The following is a 20,884-nucleotide window of genomic DNA, read 5'->3' on the forward strand; positions in this document are numbered from 1 at the left end:
GAAAGATGATCGTACGTGTCATATCAAGAGGACAAGAAGAACTTTTCCTCTTCTCCCTCTTTCTTTCTCCTTGTGACCTTCTCGTAGTTGCACGCCGTATACGTGCTGAACGAATGAAGCGAGTTAGTCAGCCACCATCTGTCTGCATATGTATGTATATACATATGTACGTATATAAGTAATATGTATGTATATAATATGTATGTATGTAATATGTATATATAATATGTATGTATGTAAGGCTCGCTAAGTCTTTTTAATCTACCTTCCAGATATTGAAAATACGGTTTCGTTGAAATCAATTTTGAAAGTGTAATCGATCAATCGATCGGTTCCTTATAGAATCGATCAATCATTTTGATGATGGATTAAGAGCGATGATCGTCTTTAAATTTTAAATAAAAAGAAGAGAATGTACGTATCGAATTAAATAGGGGGATGCAAATCGAGTCGATGTACCTCCGTCTTTCTCTTCTATTCCTTCTGTCTTCTCCCTTGTCATCCCTTCTCACGATCATCGCTCGTTAGCCGCATTGTGCCTTCGACTCATGACTTCGACGCATATACAAGTTACGCAAGAGGCAGAACACTCGATACGACTTGCGGCTTGCCAAGATGGACCGGAAAAAAAAGTGTAGCAGATATCGTGTCACGAGCCAGTCGCTGCTATAGCTGCTGCCATTCGTTGCAGTGCTTTAAAGCCCTCTCCCTCTCTTCCCTCTCTCTCTTTCTCCTCTTCTTTCTATCTCCATCGGGACGACCGAGAACGAGTTAAGATGATTAAATTTTTAAACTGCATCTATTATGACGCGATTACAAAGGAAATAATTTATAACTAAGAATAAAAATTCGTACTTATAATGAAAGAACAACAAAAAAATCTATAAATCTATATTCGCTTATATGTATAATTCTTTTGCAGAACCTTTATCAGAGCGCGCGAGCGCGCGGGTACGTACACGATGCATTTTTATGATCCATAATTCGGCCTCTCAATGGCTCTCGTATAAAATAACGACCCGGGCATACTTCAGTTTTGTCGTTACGCTCAACGTTCTTGGTCCTGAGTCTTTTTGATTTTGCCGTGCGTGCCGATCCACACGTAGACTTATATTTATGCGTATACAACGACGTGTACGATGACGAAGACGACGATGGTGGCGGCGGTGACGACGATGACGACGACCACAATAACGTAGAAAGAGATAAGCGAATAAAATTCGAATCGTGGCAGAATGGTAATTTTATAGGCGGATCCCGACCCCTCGACCTCCCTTCTCCGAATATCCTCGCGAATCTCACGTAGGAATGAAACGATGAGACGCACACGTCTGCACCTCCCCCCCCCCTTACCCTCCCCCCTATGTCTTTCTCGTCGTTTTTGTACAGAAACGGAATCTCGCGCGACGTGATCCTTCTCTTCTTTTACCGCATCATCCACTTTCCATATCCTTGTAAACGAAGAGAACGAAGAAGAATAATAAAAGAAAATAATAATAATAATCATAATCATAAAAAAAGAAACAAGAAAAAGATTTAGAGGAGTACCGACTCGAAAGGAGACTTGCATACACCTACGTGCCAGAGAAACCATTTTTTATTTTCATAAATCCACGATTTCCTTTCCACAAGCGTTCGTTTCATTCCTCCGCGATTGTACGTAAGTTACCTTTATCCTTTCGAGATATTAGCATCGTTCGACCTTGCGAATATCTTCGAACAATTTTGCAGAACGTATTCATTTTCAAACGGTTTAGTGAAAGACTTTAACGGCACTTCAATATCGTTGAACGAGAGATCGTCCGGAAAGGTCAAAGTTCACTCGATTATGCTCGCTCGAGCGTCGATTAGCTACCACGTATACGCGCGTTCCTCGACGAACGCGAACCGTTCTCACAGAAGAATTTTTATCTCTCGATCGAGGATAACTAAACTTTCACGCGAATCGCGCGCTCGTTCGCTCATTCGTTCGTAAGTTCGTTCCTTAGCTCGCGGCCTTTATCGTATGTAAGTACAGGCGCGGCAAAACCAACGGAAAGCGAACGGCCGCGATTCGTAGCGGTAATGGTCTCTATCTCTTTTCCTCTTCTGTCTTTCTTTTCTTCTTTCTCGCTCGTCCTTATTCTACAAGCGACATATACCTATACAGATCTATACGCAGTGGGATTTAACCTTCTAAGAGAACGCCCATGTTACAAAACGAGCCTCTCGTTCTCATTTCCTCGAGCTTGTCGTTTTCCTTCTTTTCTCGATGCCAGTTTATCTACGGTGTTGGCCGGGTGAACGACTCTCGGCCAATCTTACGATTAAATTAGTAGGAAAGTGGAGTAAAACGTCATCTACACAGAAAGAGAGAGAGAGAGAGAGAGAGAGAGAGAAAGAGAGACTGAAAAGTAGCATCGAAGAACTGCTAAATTCATTATATTATTAGTAATTAAAATATTAATACAAGATAAAAGAAATTCTATCGGAGTAGAAATCCGAATCGATTTATATTTAAATATTTCCTTGAAATAATCGAAAATTTGAATAAATAAGAAGAATCCAGTGAACGTTAGATTCTCTTATCGAATAATGGTTGTTATTCTTAGTGAAAACGTTTTCCGACACAACACGATTCGTATTGCTCGATGACTCTCCGCGGTCGTGAGTTCCTAACGATCGTGCGCCAACGTCGTTCTCACTGACATTCACCGTTCGCGACCGTTTCTACGAACGATATTTTGCTCTTCTGGAAACGCGGTCTGTAGTCTATCTCTTTCTCTCAACTGAGGTTAAACGAGACGATGATTTGCAATCCAAATGAGACCGAGATCAAGGAGCGGACGTTCGTTTTCTCGGACGAAACTACTTCTCTCTTTCTCTCCCTTTTATGTTTGACTCTTACGACATCTTCAAATTCTCATCGAAAATCATTCATCGGTAAGAAGGATGAGAAGTAAAAGGAAAAGAGAAAAGAGACAAGAGAGAAAAAGAAGAAGAAAAAGAAAAAAGAACGGGAAGAGAAGAGCCCGTTCGAATATAACAATCGTTTATCTCAAGCTTTGACTTCCTCCTGTCGATCGTTGAAATATGGTCGGTCCGGTGGACGAGCGAGTATATATGTATACGACTCTTCTCAAAATCCGACGCGCTGACAGACACGAATAAAGCGGAATGGGAGGAGACTGTCGGCGCCATGATACGTTTTGTATCGGTGCATCCTTTTCAATTTTGTTCCCTCATTGGATTCATCCATTTTTTCTTCTTCGTCTCTTTTACTTACGGATTCGCTGAGATTCGATTAAATCTTAATATTTTATTCGATGCTAATTAAGCTTCAGTCCAGCTTGAAAAAGAAGAAAGAAATACGGTACATCTTTCTCCCTTCCTACCTCCCTCCCTTTCCCTCTTCCTCCCGCTCTCTCTCTCTCTCTCTCTCTCTCTCTCTTTCTTTCTTCTTAATCCTTAATCTCGTGCGCTTGATGTTTTGTCGAGCGACAAACGAAAATAATTTTAATCAATTCCGGTGCATGCAAGATCACGATCTGGCAGATGATCAACAATAATCTTTCTTATTCCATTTTTTTTTTTGAGGGGAGGGAGAGAAGGCTGATTCACATTTTTCTGCCGACCGCCGATCGAAAAGAGACGACGACAGCATATATTTTTAGCTCGGACGAGGGCGCCGCGTTCAAGTCGCGCGGCGTGAACTCGATTTGATCATTCCGTGCACGTAAGCGACATTACAGAAAGCCGAATCGATAAATAAAATCGATAGCCTTCGGAAACTAAATCCAGGAACTGGCTTCCTTCATGGTTACTTGTCATTCCGGTGCTCTCGGTTTTCGGCAGGGGGAGAGGACCGATCCAACCTTCTTCTGCCTCCTCATCCTCATCCTCATTCTCCTTCTTCTCCTCTGACGACAACTCTGGCCCTTTCTCGTCCTTCTCGGTTGATTATCGATTTTTGCTCTTTGCAAAGGGGGTCAGCAAACTGTGGCGGTCGCCGAAGGACGCCAAGGGTGTTCTCTTTCGTCTTTCCCCTTTTCCTCTCCTCTATACTCCTCTCTCCTTTTCTCTCTCTCTCTCTCTCTCTCTTTCTCTTGTTCGCCCTTTCTTTCTCTCTCCTCTCCACTCAAGAGTCGATCGTGCACACTTTTATCGCGCGACTTGCTTTTTACTCCGTTTTTCTCCTTGCTCGAGATTTGGAAGTCGACGACCGTGATCGCGTTCCTTCGTGGTGGAACTCGCTGGTCCGCATTAATCGCGAGAACGATAAATGCACCTTTATCGGCCCTTTCTCCCTGCTTCTCTCCATTACCCTCTTTCTCCTCCTCTTCCCTCTCCTACTCTTCTTCTTCCTCTTTTGAAATCCTGATTCTCAGGGGAACGACCGTAAGGCCAGGTGAATTTTACAGTGGAATCAAAGTAACGATTTCTCCTTTTATTATTCTCCATTTTAAATCGAAGAAAAACGTTTTCTTTCTTTCTTTCTTTCTCTCTCTCTCTCTCTCTCTTTCTCTCTTTTTCAGTTTTTTTCTTTTCTTTCCTCGCCTATCTCTTCTTACGAATCGAAAGAAATCTCTCGTCGAGGAAGTCGTCGAACATCATGATAGTCGACGCTCTAAATCTTCTTGATATTTTCGATCGAGCGTATCCGATCATCGAGGAGACACAATCTCCATTTGGTTTTCTAATTAAAAAAAAAAAAAAAAAAAAAAAAAAAAAAGGGAAAAGAAAGAATAGATAGCCTTTCGTAATGTGGTTAGAGGAACCGTTAACGCTTCGCTCATTCATGGAGCGTGCATTAATTCGTGTCGTTGCTTTCTGCCTCCGTCGTAACCCGGTTATCGCTTGAGTCCATTAAAATGAATTAATAAAGGAAACCCGTGACCGTTCTCCAACGTTCTCCGTATAGATAAGGCTTTACTCTTGCGTGAGATACTCCCTCGAGCCGAACAAACGTTGTAGTAGTTTTTAGTAATCGTAGTAGTAGTAATACTATAATACTACTTTAATTTTTCGCACGCTAATGTTGTGTTGTGCATATATATGTATAGATGACGTTCGTCGTGAATTTATAAAAATGTCATGTATTTTATATATGTAAACAGTTTAGGTGTATGTATGTGCATGTATGTGTATGTATATATATATATATATATATTTATTAGGGGGACTGGAAAGTAATGTCGTTTCTGCGCATGTCGATATTTGATTGTGATTAAAAATAAAAACTTGTTAAAAATTTATTCGTTTGAATTTAATTTAAGACAGCGACATTACTTTTCGGTCCCCCTAATATATATATATATATATATATATATATATATATATATATAAGGTCCAGACGGAATTGGTTCAATTTTTTGCAAAACGGTTTGTTAAATGATTGTTGTTTTTGTTGATATCTACCTATCTGTGTCGGTAGTACATAAATTTCCATAAATGTCGTATCTTTTATACGTGTACACGATATATTGGCTTGACCACCGTCGATGAATCATAATTAGCTAGGATGGAGACGAAGTCGTCGAGTTAAATTAAGGTGCGCCTTCTGTCCCTCCCGCGTGAAAACCAAATCGAGTGTCCGCCGTGCGAATAGTGAGTCACGCGTCGCGAGTCACGCGCGTACGTTTGCGCGTGGCGAGTGGCGCGTGGGCAACCGAAAGGAAGCGACGTAGAAAAAGGGGAAAGAGAGGAGTGCATTCATTCTTCTCTCTCTCTCTCTCTCTCTCTCTCTCTCTTTCTCTTTTTCTTTTCACCCTTCCTTTTTTCGTTGCTTCTTTCTCGACACTTATGACTATTTTTGACGATCATTTTTCTCTTCACTCAAACATTGTTCGAGGGAAAAAGTCTTGCAATAGTTTTATGATCAATCGTGACTCGACGTTTTCAAGTAAATCAACTCATCTGCTTCTTTCAAGAAAACAAACCTGGAATGCCGATGTAATAAGATCAGAGCGATGCTAATGCAGTAAGTTTAAAAAGTGCAATTCTCATTTTCCTTTAGAAATTAATCGTAAAATTCTAATAATAATAATAATAAAAATAATAATAATAATAATAATAATAATAATAATAATAATAATAATAATAATAATAATAAAAATGTTTTTCACATATTACCGTCTTAAACTTTTACCATTTACCAGTCTAGAATAAAAGAGTTTTAAGAAGTTTTATTATGAATAAATATAAGTGGACGAAAAAAAGAAATCCTAGCAAAGTTTGAATTTTTTCGTGTCGACGACCTTGGATGTTAGCGTTGCGGCGAACCTGTGGCTGACATAAATTAAACACCCACTGAAATTACGCCAATGACACATAGAATAGGAACAAGACAGAGACATAGATAGAAAAAGAGAAAGAGAGAGAAAGAAAGATAGATAAAGAGATAGATAGAGAGAGAGATAGAGAAAGAGAGAGAGAGAGAGAGAGAGAGAGGGGAGGAAGGAGGTAGAAAACTTGTTTGTAACCTTTCACTTACTGCCGCGAAGCGATCTCTCGAATCCTTCTACGTACGTGCTCGATAAGAAATTATCGATGCTCCGTTTAAACAGAATTATCTTTACAAAGTGTGCAAACATCTTTACGGTACTTCGTACTAATCCTAAGGGCTGAATAGTTTATGTAGCTATCATAATTAAAATGAAATACGTGAATTAAAAATATCGTTTCACTTAAACAAATCATTAAATTATTATTAATATTTCGATACGTAAATATGTATAGAGAGACTTTTTATATTTATTATAGGGTATACGATTTTAGTTCGATATCAAAAGAAATTTCTCTTATTGTGGAATCGTTCACGATTTAGCATGGATCGTAATAGATGTGAGCGCGCGAGCGCTTGCTTACGCGTGCGCACGAGAGCCTTCTCGCCGAGCAAGACGAGCTATCGAAAATCTCAAATCCCACTAACCTCATTGGCGAGCCACCAAGCGACGGTGTACGCCTGTGGTACCGATTTCTTTGAAACTCCGACGGGGAATTTATTTCTTCTTTACGTGAGACGGATATGTATGCGCGAAAAGAAGTTCGTTTCGAAAACGAAAATTTCGAAAAGAGGACAGAGTACAATTTTTCGTATTATAGATCGGCAATTTTGTTATTCCTTCTTTTTTTTATCTTTTTTATTTTTTTTTTTTTTTATTTTTTTTATAACATTTATCGAAAAAAAATGACAAATCATAAGAGTCTTTCGATCGATCGAAAGAACGAACGATCAATCAAAAGCCGTTTCAAGAAAGAAGAAATTTTTAATACCTTTGATACACGGTCATTTAAGTATAGGCCACATAAGCCCATAAATGAACCATATTATTAACTATCATTGTAAAGTGTAAAGTTACGCCTAAAAGCGATAAAATAATTATTGGAAAGAGAAAGATATAATATATGTAGAACATTTTTCTCTTTCCAATATATCTTTTCCATAATATATGTATAACATGCGTTATAAACGAAAAACAGTAATCGTCGTTATTGTTAATTAAAAAATCTTTTTTTTTTTTTATATTCCTTAGCGTTCATTCAACGAATTTCTCAAAGATAAATATTTCATATAGTAATAAATGACCCTTGAGAAAAAGTTCAATGGACTGTCAAAAGTATAACATGACACCAGCATTTAATGATATTACGAACTGTTATTTTAGATTTTGATATCAGCAGACGAATCGATCGATATCATTTTTAAATATCTTTAATCGTTATTTATATCTTGAGTAAATATCGTCGTATAGCAAATAAGAAATCGACAAGTGGAATATTGAAAGATGCAATTGATAAAATGAAGATAATAAATAAGTATAATATGCTCCCTTGAAATGAATCGAAAATGATCCATTACGTTGGATGACCTCCATCGATGATCAACGGTATGAAAATTGCATTATACATGCTGATAATTATGCATTAGCTGATAAACATTACGAAGCGTTTCATGATCATGTTATTTTTTTGATTTTTATTCTACATAAAACAATCACAAAGGTCTCTAAATAGAAAGTCCGACGTGGGTCACCAATGGCCCACGGGGCATTCAAACCGTTGTTAATCTCGATTTACAACGGCGTGACCGATCGACGACTTACTCGACGCTTACTTCTTTTACGGCTGAAAGAAAAACGAAAGTGCACAGGAGTAGCGCGTTCACCGTGGTGCAAGCGCCGGACGTGCAAACAAAGAAATGTTGACGCGCCAATGCAAGGCGCGAAACGTGGAACGAACTGTAGTAGAAGACTATGCGAGATCGTCTTCGGACATGAGAAATTCTCCTCGATTGGTTTTCCAACGTTTCACTATAGGATGTTTATAGAACGTAAGTTCGAGCGTGAGAACGTTTCGGAAAGAAATAAATGATTTATTTTTGCTAAGTCATCAGTCCTTCTTTTTCTTTTTTATTTCTTTTTTTTTTTTCTTCTTCATGCTCATCTTCGTTTCTTTTTTCTGACAATATTTTATAGATCTTCCTCGAAGATATTTCTGATACATGATGGTATTCTATATATTGTAATAATAAATAATCCTTAGGATGAAGTTAAAGATCTCCGTGAAACAACACGTCGGTCGTCTGTTAGATGTTAGAAACTCGGTCACATAACACAGACGGTCTTACCCGACTAATTATTGTCATGCTTCTATTACTTTTGTTCCTTACAACGTCCTAACTTTAAACTTGCATCGTCCTCATCGTCGTCGTCGGCTTTCGCCAATGAGCAAGTGCGTAAAATTGCGAGAACCCAACTAAAACCTGTTATAATTACTTCAATCGTGCTTCGTTACGGATCTGCACCGTCGCTTTTCTTCCTTCCTTTAACTCTCTCTCTCTCTCTCTCTCTCTTTTTCTCCTTTCTTGTTTTTGCTCGGTTATTTATTATAACGAAAAGGTATTATTATTCGTCCTCAAACGAGAGAAAGAGGAAGTTTTGAGAAGGAAGAAGAACAAGACGACGATATCAAAGATGCTCGAAGCGAAGCAAAGTGGGCGTTCGATTACGATGCCTCGTTAAAACCGATCCTCTCGAGTGCGTTGATTAATATGGAAAGCAACACGAATTTTAGGTGCAAACGCATGGAAGAAAACCGGTTGTCGTGGTGGACAATCGTGATTCGCGGCACAGTCAAGTACGCTGGAACGTTTGTAAGAACGTCTCCCTCTTTCTCTCTCTCTCTCTCTCTCTCTCTCTCTGAAAACAAACATCTTGCAAGTAACGAGCCGAACGAGGAATATATTTATGAAGGATGATAAAAATACACAAGGTAGGAATCGCAGCAAACTTTGATTACGGTACTGAATTTCTACCCGGTAATGACGATGTAATGATCCTAGAAATCAGACTTTATTTTGTAGATACTTAAGAAATAAACAAACAAACAAAAAGAAAAAGAGAAGAAAAAAGATAAAAAAAAAAAAAAAAAGTAAAAAGAAAAAAAAAAAGAGAAAAGATAATTATTTCTAATTTAAATTACATGTACTTAATCGAATACGAGTTGAAATTCACGGAAATGGATTTTCAACGCGTTAATGAGATAATCGTTCGAAAATCGCGTTTCACTAAGCGTCTCTCTCTCTCTCTCTCTCTCTTCCTATTCCCATTTCCTAGTCGCACGAGCTCGTATCTTCGAGGATATAAAGGAACTGGTTTTTCACGCAACCATGCGGCGAGGGTCGGCTAGTCAGCTAGCTTAGCTAGCAAGCTAACTCACCAACGATAGGAAACCGGGATCAACCGGGAAGAGCGACATTCCAGATGATGCTGACCATCCTGAGGACGCTCTATTCTTGGAAGTCGAATCGATAATCCGTTAATCGTGATAACTTCTTTCCTTAACGATGAAGACGAAGACGGAGACGATCAACGACAACGCAGCGGATTGCTCTCGCTTCGAGAATCTTTAAAGCAATTTTCATCTATTAAATCGAGTATACGAGTATCTCTTTATAAGTTAAGATACGTTAAATTGCGTTCGTTTTCTATCGACCAGGCTATACATCAAAGAGTAAAATAATTATTGTGCTAGACGGATTTTCTGGAAAGTCGTTTTATTTTGTTGTAGATGATTGATTATGTAATTAACGATCCCGGTAATCGTAGACAGAAGAAACTCCATGGTTTAGACCGACGATTAGACGTGAAAGTTTATCACCGTGAAAGGCCGACCGATGTATCAGGAGCATTGAATTTATGGATAAACTCTCGCGCGCCTTGAAACTCTCCACGGAAACGTGCCATTCGCGAACAGGAAAGAGACCGCCGTCGTATACAATGTGAACGATGCTTCGAAACAAAAGTATCGAGAAGGCAACTACTGGTTGGTTAGTCTCTCTCTCTCTCTCTCTCTCTCTCTCTCTCTCTCTCTCTCTCTCTCTCTCTCTCTCTCTCTCTCTCTCTCTCTCTCTCTCTCTCTCTCTCTCTCTCTCGCTTGAGGTGTGGTTGAAAGAGATCGACGTTCTCGATCTATTCCGATTGGAAATAAATACCGAAAGCCGTTAAGTACAATCGTATCCCTTTTCTATTCTTCTTACGTCTCTCGATACACGGTCGAAATCTCTTTAGTTTACGGTATATACATATACACCTACTTTCCGCTCTGTCGAATTCTTCCTATCACGACTTTCAACTATCACAATAGCCATTCGATTAAGTAATACCACTTCCTTCTATTATGCATTTTCCTCTCAATAATATATGTATAAGCTAGATCGATTTACCGCTAAGTCAATCATGTTCTTTTTTTTCTTTATCTTTTCCTTTTATTTTTTACCATCCAAGGATTGCCTATATTGGTCTTACGATAAAAACGATATTGGAAATATCGTACCGACGATTTTTCTCGTTTCAAAATGCTCGAACGAGACGAAATCAGACTTGTTTTCTCGTCGTTCGAAGATGATCGATCGTCCTTCTCATTCGTTGTCAATTATTCTAAATAGAAGGGATACGTCGTAAAGAGTAATTTTCTATAATATGTTCTTTTATCCCATCGAAAAAGGAATCCCGATTTCTAACTAGGTGAACGCCCTAGGTAGCAAACGGAGAATCTACAAGTTATTTTATTTATCGTGTTTCGATCTGCATGTACGCGTCAATCCGGTAATTGTCGTTCCTATACGTCGTATACTGTGGTAACTTTTAATATGCAAATTTACTCCCGCATTAATTCTCATAGCCTTTCGTTTAATCGAGGCATCCGGTCGGACGCGCTCGGCTGAATCATCGCATACGACGATATCTCTCGCGGTGGCCCCCTCTTGTTCTTTCCCTTTCTTCTTTTTCTTTTCCTTCTTTTTTCTTTCCTTCGTCTTTATCTCCTTCTTCTATTTCTTCTTTCACTATATCTTTCTCTCATTCTCTCTAGGTCCGTTTTGTCTTGATCTTTCCAACGATGAAATGTGAATTTGGCTCGAACGAGGAGAACGACGACCTTGAGTCGGGTCGACTAAGCGTGACTTCATTAATTACAGTCATTCATTCATTCATTCATTCGTTTGTTCGTTCGTTCGGCTATTATATACTTTGACGTCCTTGCCGGCATCTTCGAAAGACGGCACTCTTTTGCGACATTAGAGAACAATCCGAAAGAAGCCACAATATGCGCGAATCCTACAAGATTATAATTCTTCCAATCGTTCTAAAATCTTTTATAAGATCGAATCGGGGCTCTTGTAAGACTTTATTTTAGAACGATCTTCGCCAATTTTCTTGCCGTCTTTATAATGATAATGCTGCTGTTGCTGTTGCTGCTGCTGCTGCTAACGGCAATAACGAAACGGTGCAAACACCGGGATCGCGTTATTCGCCTCGACTCTTTAATAACTCCGACAAAACTTTGCGGCAGCTGCCCGCTTGTCTCTTCCTCTTTCTCCTCCTCGCGAAAGTACATTGGTTCCACTTAAACGAGAGAAATCGCTTATGTCGTTTTACCATGTACTTACACACGACTTTGAAAATACACTATGAGTGGTTTGACACGTTCCATTCTGATTCTACGAAACGAATGGAAATTCATCGAAATATTTTTTTTATTGAACTTTCTTAACCAAACAGATCATTTTTAATATATTATCGTTCTTGTTATTAACATTGAATAAAGAATTGATTTTCTTCCATAGGATTCTAAATAAAAATAAAGTAAAAAAAAAAAAAAAAAAAAAAAAAAAAAAAAAAAAAGAAAATTGTATTTGTACGAAAGATATTATAAACCTTGTAATTTACGGTAGGTAAGTAAAGCAAGTTTCGCTTCCGTCTCCGTAATGATTATTTTTTCTTTTTATTCTTGGAAAGGACATTTTGTTCGAAGAGCGTGCATGACCTCCACCCTTCCCCCCTTCGTTATAGCCGAAGAGGACGGATATAAAGTGCAAAGGTTGTTGAATATTTCGCGGGAAAATAAGAAATATGCGGGCAAGAGAGTTCGTAATAGTTAACCTAATTGGCCAAAGCGGTTGTTCTACGGAGGACGGTCCGCATCCGGTGCAAGGCGGGCAATGCATCCGGCCTGAAAACGGATGAGGGGCTCGCATTCATGTGCAAATCGTTTCGCAGCATTGTACCGGAGATCTCGACCGCACTAATACTTACTATATCGCTGTGTAAAGTTTCTTCTAATGTTTGTGTAGGAGAGAAGAAGAATTTAAGGTCGCTTCGCGTTAGGAAAGAAACTACCGAGGCAACCTAGTTAAAAAAATATAAAAAAAAAAAAAAAAATAAAAGAGAATAAAAAGAAATTTGTATATATTTCGTCGTCGTGTTCGTAACTTTTCAAAGTAAATGCGCGAATAAAATGTCGTATTATTTCAAAATTAAATAAATATTATTATCAATTATTTTCTTTATGTTTTCGTACAAAATTCGAATAAAATTTGCTTCAAACGAAATCTCATTTATGATTAAAATATAATAAAAATTTATTTACATATTATGTCGAAAATAATTGGAATTAATATCGGTGGAATAGGGTATTACGATGGTCCAATAAGACCAAATGAAAATTACGTGTTTCTATCGTCGAAACCGCATTAGACTACTTAAAGTTATTGCGACGGCGAGGAATAATAAAGTTCAAGTAGGTGGTGTACTTAAGTCGTTACGCATAATGAGATTTTTTTCAAAATCATTTAAATTTTATTTATATCGAAACGAATATTCTATTTATCAGGCATGGCAATAACGATAATGGCGATCGAAGCGTGAGTATCGTCAAATATGAAAATAATAAGTACGAAGATCGTGCACGGCTTGCTTTGCACACGACCGTAACGTTGCTTAATTGGAATTCTCCGTTCCATTATTACTCCGTAGTACGTGGCTCGGTTTAATCTTGCCATCTTCCTAGAGAAATATTTACATAATGCCGGCAATTGACCGTTCAATCGGGTCCATATCGTGCAAGTTATAATTTAAGTTGGCTTCCCTGAGAAATCGCCGTCGGCCATCTTGGGCCTAGACAAACGAAGGCGCGCCGCCGTCTTTCGAAGAGAGCGCGCTAACAAAGGAGATCCTGTATCCTCGACGTGCTAAAAGGCAAAGACTCCAGAGAAAAGGAAGTTGTTGGAAGGGCTCGCGAGACCCTCGAAAGAGTCATCGCTAATCAGGACTGTCCACGAATATGCGACCGGATGTGAATGCAACTTGTCAGAGAGGAGGGGAGTAGGGAAAGAGGGAAAGAGAAAGAGAGAGAGAGAGAGAGAGAGAAAGGAAGATACTTTTTTCTTTCACGAATGACCATTTTCTCGTTCGATTCCGTCGTAGAATTTTCCTCGGTATTGGAACGGAATGGCAAAATTGAAATGCACAACATCGTAGCACAATCTTAACTACTTTCGAGAGAGGACTTACATACTTGGGTTACTAATTTACTTCGATCTAATTACAAGCGAATTATTTGGAAACGTTCGATATATACCATGACCAAACAGGAAGCTCAATTACGTGTGATAAAACGACGAGGAGGAGATCCCCTCAATACGATCGGTCGTCTAAGTCATTTTACATTTTTATTATTCTACTGATCGTAATTTCTTTTTATTATCTTGCGTCCGAGACTCGTGGTAAATTATCGACAAAGACTCTCTTTCTGTCGATCTATTCAAGGCAACTCGAAACACGGTCGTATGACTATTATCGAAATGACAATTTTATTGACCATTCACGTGATCTCCATAAAGGTCCACATCGTTTAGCAGTGATCAACCAGAAAAGCAAAGTAATCCTGAGAATCGATCGAACTTTAGTCAGCTCGGATTAATAACGACCGTGAATATATCGTTACGAGTCGATGCGCACAAATCAAGCATTGACGAGAAAGAGAAAAAGATAATGATGGAATTTCATTGATTGATCACAAGAGAGACCACGATGGCTTTTCCTTTCCCTTCCTCTCCCTTCCTCTCCCTTTGACTTTCGAGAAGTATCGTTAATGAATCGCGTCTCTTCGAACGTCGCGAATGAGAAAGAGTGGGAGAGAGAGAGAGAGAGAGAGAGAGGGAGGAGAGTTCGATGCACCGTAGTTAGGATTAACAAATATTATTGTCGCTTATTGTATAAACAGGTTGACATTGACACATAGTCGTTACTTAATAGCGTACAGTTTTTTGAATGACCGTGCAAAGTTCTCATGTGTTGAATAAAAGGCGATCGTGAGGATCGTTATAATAACTAAGTTTCTAATACGAATGAAAATTAATAAGTAAATAAGTGACTAAGTAAGTATATTTATCAGACATCTTATCAACTTTGTCGAAAGTCATTAGACGCATAAACTATTTCCTTATCGTTTAAATTCCAAGTCGTTTTATTAAGAATAATAATTCAAATATATATATGTATGTATGTGTGTATGTTATCAAGTCGATTACAGATACGATGAAAAGTGAGATACTCATGAGATATCGATGAATCTTATTAGTGGTGGAAAAAAAGAGAATAAGAGAAAGAAAAAAAGAGAGAGAGAGAGAGAGAGAGAGAGAGAAAGATTAAGAGGAGGTAGAATGAGATGGTAAAGGAGTAAAACCGCCGAACCTGCCGACGAATAACTTCACGCATGCTTCCCACGTGACTCACGGTACGTGGTCGGAGTAGGTACGCATCGTTCATGAGCCCTCCGTGCAACCTGCACGCACAATGCGTGGCAAAGAGCGACGCGTTGCTGCTCGCTGGCTGGCTGACTGGGCTGACTGCTGCTTGGCGGACACACGATTCATACTGGCTGCACCTTATGACTCAACAGAGTCAGTAACCTTCCGTTAGCCCTGCTTTAGACCACTTTTCCATCTCTCGCTTGCTCCCTACTCTATACGAGACAGTTATTTGCTCGATGTCTTATTTCGAGAACGTTCTAAAGTAAACGATTAATTCAAACGGAGAGAGGAACAGAGGAAGAGAAAGAGAGAGAGAGAGACGGAGAGAAAAAAACGAATAAGATCGAAAGCCGTCGATATTAATGAGACCGAGTTCAGCCTCAGCTCCTGAAAACCGTCTGATTTACGGCCTTGGTTGGCTCCGTGATACTGTTACGTATCACCGTGTCTTACAGAGACAGGGAAGTAATAACCTTTTTCCAACTCCGGTCTCTTTCACTCACGTATGTACATACTTCGTCGTCAACGCAAGGCGCGTGCACACCGTATACAAACTGCTAATATTACTACTACTACTACTACTACTATTACTACTACTACTATTACTACTACTACGAGCAAACACACCACACATCATACCGCACCACCGTTAGACTCGACGAACTAGATTGACTTTCTTGTAACTCCGCGTGTTCTTCAACTGTTCTCAATATATATATATATATATATATATATATATATATATATATATATATACATATGTATGTATGTATATATGTATTTGCCAATCGCCATCGAGCCTGTCCTCGTTAACTTTCCTCCTGCGGATATATATATATTATCGGTATGCCGACGAACGTAAATCATATTTCATTATTTTACAGGTTTAAGAGGATTTTCGGCGTTGAATGACGTCTTTGGTCGGAGTCATTATATGCCTGTTTAACCTGAATCGTATCTGTTCCAAAATGATGGATTGTTTCTAGAGAAATTATATAATGGTTTTTATAATTTTACAAAGGTATCAACAAATAAAAAACTGATAGGACAATGATTACGACACTCATACTCGATAATAAATCTTGCCGTAAACACAACGATATTGTCGAAGGTTGAACGACTCGAAAGATTATCACATCCTTGAGAGCTCAGCAGCCCCGTAGCAACAAGGCCCTTTTGTATGCGAAGAACTGTTGGGTTGCGTTCAAAGGCATGCGGAATATGCCATGGAATTTCAAGCGGGCCCAACGGCCGGACGTTGAATCATGTCGGGCGTGAACGCGCGCCTCGATCTTCGACGAATCATGCCCAAGTGAGTCAGACGCTATTGCCTATCTTTCGTAATTTGCCATTGGGAGCCGTTTCTAAAAGATTTGATCTTAACTTTTATTTCAAAGGGACGATCAATTTATTCTTTCAAACAGTTATAAAATTGATTTATGATCAATTGATTATTTTGTTTTAATTAATTAATCGATTAATTTTGTTATGTTTATTTTTAATTGATTTCTCATGTTTACATAAAAAAAAAAAAAAAAAATAAAATAAAATAAATAAAAAAAAAAAAAAAATAAATAAACAAATAAAAAGAATATTCAAACGCTTTCGAATTAAATAGATTAAGCCAGATTACGCAATTCAAATGCATTATATTCGGCTAAGAAGGTAATGTTTAGAAAATACGCTTCCGATAGAACAGTAAGCCGTCTTAAGTTGAAGTAATGGAGCAGCGGGTTATTCGAAGACGAAGTCTTAAGAGATAATCGAGGCACGGCAGGCCGTACCGATAAATCAAGCCATTCGTAAACCTGCTTTTCCACGATTACCACGAAGAAGTCCTTTCGTAAAGGCGTACATGAAGAGAAGGCCGCACGACGGCAGGCCGTTGCACGTGAGCGAACGGATAATTGCAGTTACGTTAGCGACGTTATACGAGAGCCGTGTGCCGATGATATATCGTTGCGTGAAAGGGACCCTTCGGCTAATCATACCAAGAGTATAGTATATACCGTTACTCTCGAAAACGAACGTGCTTCAAAATCGTGGATATAGAAATATTTTCATCGATTGACAGAGTCCAGTCACAGCCCCTTCCTCTCTCTCTACCTTATTTCCCTTACACGTTCTCTTTCTTTTCCTCCTCGTTCATCCTCCTTCGCCGTCATATTTAATCGAAAATCGATCGAAGTCTCCTACGGGACACGGATTCTGGGCGTTACCAAGGTATTATCAAAGTCAATTAAGATTAAAATCTGTTCCCGCTTTCAGAATCGACGTGATGTGACCTCCTCTCTGAAAATAATGCCACACGCCGTTTTCCCGTACTTATCGGTTGGCTTTTCGCACGAATCGGCAAGATCTGAGAGTATGCGAAGGAGGAGGATCGACATGGGTCCAGAACGCGTTGGACGAGACGTGGACGCGACGTGAACGTCTTCGCTCACCGGGGCCGTCTCCCCCTCCTGTTCGTTGAGGAGACCTACTTTGCACATGGCCTACTTGCGGAAGACGACGGTCACGCGAGAAGCCAACAGCAGCAGCAGCAGCAACAGCAATGAACCGATATGTGTCTCTTGTAAAAGAGCAAGCTTCGAGAATATAAAGATGGCAACGAGAGAGTTGTCTCTTTCTTTCTTTATAGAGTCAGAGAAAGAAAGAAAGAAGAGAAAGAGAGAGAGAAAGAGAGAGAGACGTCGGATGAGCTAAATTCCTTAGTGCTTCGCAGGCTTAGACCGGTGTCTCTCAAACTCGACGATATCACCAAAAATAACTTTCGAAACGAAGATATAGAGTTTTCTAAATCTAAGACTTTTCCTACGATCTTCTATGTATCTATTTTAATCTAAAATAAGTAACGGATCCTTCTATTTCTATCGATCCTTCTAATAACCATATATTCATCAGAGCAATACGATTAAACATAAATACGTACACACATACGTATATACATACATACGTATTTATATAAACAATTGTTTATAAAGATAAAAATCATTCCAAGAAAAAGAATAATGTATCTGGTGCAACTCGAGAGATACAATTATTCATATAGGTACGATTGTCTCGCGATACTACTGGCTACCGGCTTTCTCTCTCTCTCTCTTTCTCTCTCTCTCTCTCTCTCTCTCTTTCAGTCTGTATTCACAAGGAAGCTGAGGAACGCGAAGAAGGACGCTCGCTCGCAAGAGAGACGAGTTGCGTGAGACGGCGCGTCCTCGGCTCGGCTCGGCGTCGCGACGATGGGGGACCCAGAGACCTGAATAGCCGTAGCCGGAGGGTCCGATGGGGCAGAGTAACGGTCCACGGATGAAGGTTAGCCGCGTTATCCACAAGCCGAGATGTGCCGAGCAAGATCGCAAGATTGAAAGATCGAGGAACCCGATCATCGTTCAATGATCGAACTCTTATACTATGTCCTTCAACCTTTGCTCGAAGTGTAGTAATAAAGAGAGAGACAGAGTGAGTGAGAGAGAGAGAGAGAGAGAGAGAGAGACCGGTCTCTCTGAAACTTTCTCGTGCCACACCTAATCGCAATACCAAGGTTATAAAATCAATAGACGATATTTTTCAAAACTTTTAGAGATTATTCTACAACCAAACGCACTACGTCGAAATGAAAGAAACGAGAAAATATTGAAAAGGAAGTCCTGCTCTTCCCTTCTGATCTGCTCCCCCCTCCTATCCAAGTTAAGTACTTTTCAAAGAAGGAAATGAGAATCGTTGGGGTTTAGAGTAAAAAAAGGATTTGGTAAACATCGAGATACAGAACGGAGGCAGGAAGAAGATGTGGATTCGTTCGCGGAAAAAGTACTTTTTCAGCAAAATTCCAGAGGGATTACTCATGACGTCGGACGAACGAATAGACGGATGCGAGAAAAAAAGCTTCTCTCTCTCTCTCTCTCTCTTTCCCTCTTGATCTTTTGCTCTTGCTTTTTCGTTGCTCCCGGGGATTCGGGATCCTTTCAGGTAGAGAAAGAGCGACGAAAACGAACGACGTTCTTTCTAGCCATTTGTACCGACAAAAGGTGAAACCCATCACAAGAGATTTGTTCGTAGAGGAATGCGCTTCACGAACCGCAAAGGATGCAATAGCGAAGTAAAAGCTGCTTTTACGTGGCGCTTGAAAAATTCTTAGCGTCCGTTTGCCACTATTTGTAGAAAAATTCATTCCTATCGCAAGCTAAAGTTCACTTGGATTCCGCATAAAGCTTTCGTAAAACCGATTGCAGACATCATGTACAAGATTTTCGAATCGTTCTGCACCCGTGATAATAACGTTCTATGCCCTAATAAATGAAGAGTAGAAAAAATCAAGAGTTACAATCGAATGCATTCTCCTATCATGCAATAGCATTATCAACGTGGCCATCTCTTTCTCTCTCTCTCTCTCTCTCTCTCTCTCTCTCTCTCTCTCTCACCTTTTTTTTCTTTCGTGCGGATGGGATAATTTACTGTGCCGAGAGAGGACGAGGATGGGTCACGAAACTCGTTTCGTTTTATTACCAGTCACTGGCTGTTCTGTATCGACCATTTCCCGTGGTGCCGTTCCACACCAACGTCCTTTATTATATTCTTCTTCCTTTTGCTCCGAACACGTCGAACAGCGACAACCAACCGGATCGTTCGGATTTTGGCGCGAACCATCGAACCATAAATCCGAATCGAAGTAATTTCAATGTAGTCTTTTAAAGTTGATCTTTGATCGATAAGATTAACAAAAAAGAAAAAAGAAAAAGAAGAAAATGAGAAAAAATAAAGAAAAACAAAAAATATATTTGATTATAAAAGCAGGTATACCTATTCACGTTCCCATCCAAATCTCTTTTTCTCCCTTTCTTTCAATGAAACACATGTAGATATTATGTACACAAGCAAAGAGGTATCGAGGTGAGTAATAGAAAAGGAATTTTTCTTAAAAGAAACGACGAGACGTGACGCGTCCTGTGGCGAACTCGAGTGTTATCGTCCGAAGCAGTTAGAACCGGTTATCTTGGACGTGTAACGTACTACGTCCTTAAGGCTAACTCGATAAGTCCAGAGATTGTGGTTCAAGGTCCAACGTGGAACACCAAAGGAATTCCTCCATCCTGGCTTTGACAGCTGTCGCACGATATCTAAGACGACGACGTTGCATCCTCGCACGAAGGTATCAACCATCTTTGGTCGTTAGCTGCCGACCGAAGGAAGGAGTAAAGAAGGATGTCCTTTTCTCCAATATCTATCGATCCAAGACACATATATATATATATATACACACATACAACACACAACACACACACGTCGCAGGAAAGAATTTTATGAGAACATCTTGCCGTTTTTTCGACGGCTTCTTCGAGTCTCCGATGTTTTAAAATTTACGAACCACATCGACGGCCATTTTCTAATTCTTCGATATTTCTTTCTTTTCTTCATTTCGCCTGAGAAAACGATTTCATCGTTCTATCTATTTTAAATCTTTTTCTTTTTAACGATAAAATTCTCTTTCACGAAAAACAAAAGGGGAAGAAAGAAATTAAAAAAAAAAAAATAGAAAGCGGAAAAGAAAATAAAAAGCGAAAAAGAAATCTTGTGTTCTTCGAGCTTGTAAGCCCATAGAAGCTCGCGAAACTACCACGGAAGCAAACACTTGAATGGTACTCCTGTTCTAGAGAGGCTTACGTAGCGCTCGTAATAAAAGAGGGGAATCGGGAAAGAGGGTCGCGTTCTTCTTGAGAAGAAAGGGTGCAAAGGCCGTCGTCTTCGAATAAGCCTCTGTAAGTTTCACTAAGAGAAAGAGAGAAAGAGACTGAGAGGAAGGGTAGGGTGAAGAAG

General features: G+C 39.5%; 1 protein-coding gene and 1 long non-coding RNA gene across 3 annotated transcripts in view; one reads left to right on the forward strand and one right to left on the reverse strand.

Moving 5' to 3' along the window:
* Nucleotides 1-20,884, reverse strand: part of LOC124954548 (serine/threonine-protein kinase 17A-like) — a 78,187-nt gene that overhangs the window by 31,729 nt on the left and 25,574 nt on the right. The window contains exon 1 of one of the 2 annotated variants that reach the window (XM_047507676.1): nucleotides 460-684. The exons of the other annotated variant lie outside the window; for it this stretch is intronic. Coding sequence (XP_047363632.1) covers nucleotides 460-518 — 59 coding nt within the window. The 5' untranslated portion in view covers nucleotides 519-684. Of the gene's footprint in view, nucleotides 1-459; nucleotides 685-20,884 lie in introns of those variants that run through there. 2 annotated transcript variants of the gene reach the window in all.
* On the forward strand, nucleotides 15,893-17,974 carry LOC124954573. Its single transcript, XR_007102579.1, has 3 exons — nucleotides 15,893-16,094; nucleotides 16,185-16,385; nucleotides 17,342-17,974. It is a non-coding gene; the product is annotated as an uncharacterized LOC124954573 (long non-coding RNA).

The sequence above is a fragment of the Vespa velutina genome, chromosome 1 (genome assembly GCF_912470025.1).
Source record: "Vespa velutina chromosome 1, iVesVel2.1, whole genome shotgun sequence".
Lineage (NCBI taxonomy): Eukaryota > Metazoa > Arthropoda > Insecta > Hymenoptera > Vespidae > Vespa > Vespa velutina.